Source organism: Sinocyclocheilus rhinocerous, unplaced genomic scaffold (genome assembly GCF_001515625.1).
Source record: "Sinocyclocheilus rhinocerous isolate Xijiao unplaced genomic scaffold, SAMN03320098_v1.1 scaffold393, whole genome shotgun sequence".
Taxonomy (NCBI): domain Eukaryota; kingdom Metazoa; phylum Chordata; class Actinopteri; order Cypriniformes; family Cyprinidae; genus Sinocyclocheilus; species Sinocyclocheilus rhinocerous.
Genome location: NW_015654520.1, coordinates 555395 through 561401, shown reverse-complemented (window position 1 = coordinate 561401; position 6007 = coordinate 555395). Strand labels below are relative to the sequence as shown.

The 6007-nt window shown below is 37.5% G+C and overlaps 1 protein-coding gene across 1 annotated transcript in view; it reads right to left on the bottom strand.

Moving 5' to 3' along the window:
* LOC107717482 (putative short-chain dehydrogenase/reductase family 42E member 2) overlaps nt 1-6007 on the bottom strand; it is an 18397-nt gene that overhangs the window by 7416 nt on the left and 4974 nt on the right. The window contains exons 4-7 of the mRNA XM_016524245.1: nt 4613-4670; nt 4249-4367; nt 3223-3298; nt 1833-1915 (exon numbers count right to left, since the gene is read on the bottom strand). Coding sequence (XP_016379731.1) covers nt 1833-1915; nt 3223-3298; nt 4249-4367; nt 4613-4670 — 336 coding nt within the window. The remainder of the gene's footprint in view (nt 1-1832; nt 1916-3222; nt 3299-4248; nt 4368-4612; nt 4671-6007) is intronic.

The window sequence follows — 6007 nt, the reverse complement described above, 5'->3', positions numbered from 1 at the left end:
ATATATATATATATATATACATATATACATATATATATATATATATATATATTATATACTATACTATATATACCTAGTCAACAACAGCTCAAGCACACCTGCATGTACTAAGGTATTTAGCAAAGAGTCTATCACTGTGCTGAAGAGTACAGAACAGATCCCATTATTTTTTAAATAAAGTAATCTATAGTCTTAATGGTGTTCAGCCATTCGTCAACCTAACCACAGGCTCTACTTCTCAGCACAACGGTAACCCCAAAAACTCAGACATATCAGAAACCCAAAATAACAGAACATTAAGTGCTAACAGATCTATTAATATTGAGCAAAAAAAAAAAAACACATGAAATGACATTTACTCTCCTTTAACAGTCAGAAGCAAAGCATGCTGGAAACTAGAAATCTGCTGTAATTCAATCTGTGAATGTGTGTATATATGTGTGTACATACATTCACATTTATATGGGAATATGTATGTACAATATATGTACACAATAAAGGATACAGACAGTGATGTGTCTGTATGTAGAGTCACAGCAGAAGTACAGACAGTCATGTGTATGTCTGTAGAGTGATAGCAGAAACACAGACAGTGATGTCTCTGTATGTAGAGGTACAGCAGAAACACAGACAGTGATGTCTCTGTATGTAGAGGTACAGCAGAAACACAGACAGTGATGTCTCTGTATGTAGAGGTACAGCAGAAACACAGACAGTGATGTCTCTGTATGTAGAGGTACAGCAGAAACACAGACAGTGATGTCTCTGTATGTAGAGGTACAGCAGAAACACAGACAGTGATGTGTCTGTATGTAGAGTCACAGCAGAAGTACAGACAGTCATGTATATGTCTGTAGAGGCACAGCTGAAGCACAGACAGTCATGTGTCTGTATGTAGAGTGACAGCAGAAACACAGACATTGATGTGTCTGTATGTAGAGGTACAGCAGAAGTACAGACAGTCATGTATATGTCTGTAGAGGCACAGCAGAAACACAGACAGTGATTTGTCTGTATGTAGTCATAGCAGAAGCACAGACAGTCATGTATATGTCTGTAGAGTGACAGCAGAAACACAGACAGTCATGTGTCTGTATGTAGAGTGACAGCAGAAACACAGACATTGATGTGTCTGTATGTAGAGGTACAGCAGAAGCACAGACAGTCATGTGTCTGTATGTAGAGTGACAGCTGAAGCACAGACATTGATGTGTCTGTATGTTGAGGTACAGCTGAAGCACAGACAGTCATGTGTCTGTATGTAGAGTGACAGCAGAAACACAGACATTGATGTGTCTGTATGTAGAGGTACAGCTGAAACACAGACAGTCATGTGTCTGTATGTAGAGTGACAGCAGAAACACAGACATTGATGTGTCTGTATGTAGGGTGACAGCTGAAACACAGACAGTCATATGTCTGCATGTAGAGGCACAGCAGAAGCACAGACAGTCATGTGTCTGTATGTAGAGGTACAGCAGAAACACAGACAGTCGTGTGTCTGTGTGTAGTCATAGCAGAAGCACAGACAGTCATGTGTCTGTATGTAGAGGTACAGCTGAAGCACAGTCTGTAACAGGAGCCTCTCACAGACTCCATTAATATTGTACAGCTCTGGGCACATTGGCAAAGCTGAGCTGCAGAGTACAACTGTCTGGGACCTGTGTGTGTGTGTGTGTGTGTGTGTGTGTGTGTGTGTGCGAGTGTGCGAGTGTGTGTGTGCGTGCGTGTGTGTGTGTGTGTGAGAGAGAGAGAGAGAGAGAGAGAGAGAGAGAGAGTAAAGGAGGCAAAGGATAAAGATGGAGAGAGAACAAGAGAATAAGTGGACTCACCATCACCCTGTGTAAATGTCTTCTCTCTCCAGGACCATAGATACCAGAAGGGCGTAGGACACATGTGTGTAGAAGACCACCACCTACAACAACAACACCTCATTATTACATAAGCAATTTGTTCAAGATCTATTTTTTCATATTCATAAATAAATTAATAGATGGGTAAATATAATCTAAACAAGATTTTTATTCTTTGAATCAATTCAAATAAGCATGCTTAATTGTTTTAAATGTGCACTTGTAGTTTACTTCAGATCTTAAACATTTGTTTTAAAAAAACTGTACTTGAAGATATATATATACTTGAAGATCACAACAGAACATCACAACAGAAGTCTATAAATAGACAATCACAATTATGGAATTGCATATAAAAAGGTGCTTAAGTCCTAAAAAGCACTCTAGAGTTCAAGTAATTGCATTTAATATACATTTAAAATAAAATAATTAAAATTGTCTCTTTATTATCTCACTTGTTTCTTACAAGATGAAAGAGAGAAAATGTTTCCAGCTTCTCAGAGGTTCTAAAGTTTCAGAAGAGACTTCAACAATGTCTCAAACTGTCATCAAAAGATTCCAATGTGAAAATTTATTTCTCATCATATTCTTCAAGATGCAAAATAAAAGTTGCAGATGATAGCCTCATGGACAGATAGCGCGGTTGCGCTTTGAACGACTCGGGTTTGGGTCCCGGCTCGTGGTTCTGTCTCTCTACCACTTTGCTTCCTGTCCTCTCTCTAGCTACACTGTCTGAATGAAGACAAAAAAGATATGTTTTCCTCTAGTATCCTCTGCTACAGTATTCTCATGATACTCCAAGGTACTTGGGGAAACCAGCACACAGTGTTACCAGGCAGGGTTATCACACTGGCCGATATAGGTTTTATTTTTTTGGTTTAACATGATATCATGATATCAAATAACTCTAATACTGATCTCGACAAGTAAACCAGAAAAAAAAGGATAAAATGTACATTTAATTATATAATTTCACATTGCGTAAATTACCAATGTTCCTGATTCCTATAAAAAAAAGTTGTTTCTCACTTATGTTCTGCAAGGAGGTGTGTGATTATTAGCACAGAATCCAAACACACAGAATAAGCTTCAGACACGCCAGCTTCAAATAAACTCAGTGCTTGGCTTTATTATTAAGCCTAGGTCTAAATTTAAAAGAGTGTCAGCGGGTCTGGTTGGCTTGGGTTGCTGGCTGTGGTCATTACCATAGCAGCCGTTACCTCAGTACCTCATGAGCAGTGGACACACACACATCTACACACACACACACAAACGATATGAGCAGGGTACATGATACCACTTGCGCTTATTGCTATTGTGCGCAATGACAGGATTGACTTCAGAGACCAACAAGTTTCCATTTCCGTACCTTTTGTTGATCTTCCATTGGCAGCGAGCACCATGTGTTCAGCGATAGCTTTAGTTCTGGAGTAATGGTCTATGTGCTTGAAGAGAGAAGAAAAAAAAAACAATTAAACAAATGACAAGACCTGATAACTTTTTGCAAACTATACAATTACTTAGTTATGGGATATCAGATCTCAAATTAAGTATAAGATATCAATTCAAATAAATAAAATTGCTCAGACTATGAAATGTCCACTGTCTTCTGAAATAAATAAAATAAAATAAAATAAAATAAAATAAGATAAGATAAGATAAGATAAGATAAGATAAGATAAGACAAGATAAGATAAGATATGGTATGGTAATGTACACAAACTCCATAGAAAAAGTTCTTATAATTTTACATCAACCTTTTAAAGAGGGGACTTTATACAGGACATATTTTTGCTGACTGATAAATAAATAAATAAATACATACGTACATATTAAACCCTTTTTTCCTGCTGTTGGTGAAAGTCAACCTCAGTCAAAATTGAGCACCAGTGAAATCTGAGTGTGTAAGCTGTACTGTTGTATGATTTATCAGATGTTATGTATTCATGTATGAAGTTTGGGCAGACAAAAGCAGGTGACTTGTGTAGCACTTCGGGCTTCATCACTCGAGTGAGGTGTCAGGTGGACTAATTCGATTCCATTAACCTTCCTTAACTTCAGGCTGTTCTTCAGGACAGTGAAGCGGAGCACACAGGAGCACAGCTTGAGTTCACTCCAACACGACACACTTATCCCTAGTGAAAGTCATCCACATCTGATGCCTATGATCACAATGCTCACTAATGGAACAGATCGGTTTGTGGTGATTAAAAATTGGGTATGGGTAAAGGAAGATTAGATTTTCACATTTTCTTAAAGTGCTTGTCCATGCAACCCTAGATAAGAGTCAGATGCAATTGGGATTTTTGGTTACACTTTATTTCGATAGTCCACTTTAGACACTTAAACTGGCTGAATGCAGAATAAATCCTCACACACTCAGTGTCCATCTCACCATGTCCAGCGGCACGCAGGGAACTGAGTCTTCCTCTCCATCCTCGATGGGCCGGCCAGCGAACGCCACATTGACTGTGCTGGTGTAGATGAGTTTAGAGATGCCTCGCTCCGTACAGACTACAACACACCAACCAAACACTCAGCACACACTAATATTGAATTTGGCCAAAAGTGAAAATCTCATCATCTGCAGGCACCTGTATGAGACAGCTCTCTATATTTGCCTATATATCTGCCTAAATCGAATTGCTCTTGGGACTACTGAATGGGAAATATGATAAATACCATTAGACACTAAACTCATTATTTGAATAACAGGCCTAATAGTTGCAGGATCAGTGAATCTAATGGTGGCAGCTCACCGTTTATGACATTATTCGTGCCGCCAACATTGACTGACTCAATCTGCTTTCTCCTCAGCTGTAGAACAAGAAAACATATGACCAGCATATTTCACTTCAGCACATTATGACAGTAGTACACTCCTTCACAGTCAAAATTATAACAAAGTGAAAATAATATTAATGCTATCTTAAAAAATGGAACTTCTCTGTTTTGACATTTATCACGTCATGGAATGTATATGATTATCATTCATTGTGTGGATCTTAACAAGGATTGACTTCAGAGACCAACAAGTTTCCATTTCCGTACCTTTTGTTGATCTTCCATTGGCAGCGAGCACCATGTGTTCAGCGATAGCTTTAGTTCTGGAGTAATGGTCTATGTGCTTGAAGAGAGAAGAAAAAAAAAACAATTAAACAAATGACAAGACCTGATAACTTTTTGCAAACTATACAATTACTTAGTTATGGGATATCAGATCTCAAATTAAGTATAAGATATCAATTCAAATAAATAAAATTGCTCAGACTATGAAATGTCCACTGTCTTCTGTCCAATGCAATAAAGATAACTATAAAGATAACTATATTTATATCGTCAACGGTGCACACCATCGTCTGATTACGTCTAACGCACGCGCGTCTGCCGCTTTAAATTCTTGAGCTCGTTACAGCAGGATAGATTCTGATTGGCTGTCAGTGCTTTATCGTTCATCAGCTGGAAAAAATAGTTTTGAAAGTAATCACAACGATATCGTTCCTCTGTATCGTTGTCGTTATAGTTGTGGTGTGTGAACTATGCTATTCTTTAATATCGAGAACGATTTTTAAAACTATATCTTTATAGTTATCGTGCTTGGTGTGAACGGGGGCCTGTACCATGATGGTAGATAAACAAATTCAGAGTTACAGGATTAGTTTCGAGTTGACAAAACCAAACCACTCCAATCCGGCTTTGTTGGTACCATGATGCTGATCATCAACTTTCTTTGTCAACTCAGGCTTTGATCCTGAGTTTGTGGAGCGCCTGCACATGAATGTGTGACATCACTGGCGAACAGCCAATCACGAGCCTTGGTTAAAGCTTAAAGGTTTTGCTAAAGGTTAAGAGATTGAAGAATATGATGAACTTAAATGCATTTACAATGAAAAAAGTACTTGTTCATGAAAGAGGACAAATAAAAGAAATGATCTTGCTCAGTCACAAGTGAAACTTGTTAAGTTAGTTTATATAGTTGGAAATATACAGCATATTTTTACAAAGTCATTTTTAAAAAGCGTTATCTATTGATTCTACAGCTTATTTATATTACATACGATCTGTATATATTAACATTCATTTAAAATAAATGATTTATAATAACTGTTAAACTAAAATAGCTTGTGTGTAATGGATTAATAATAATATAAATC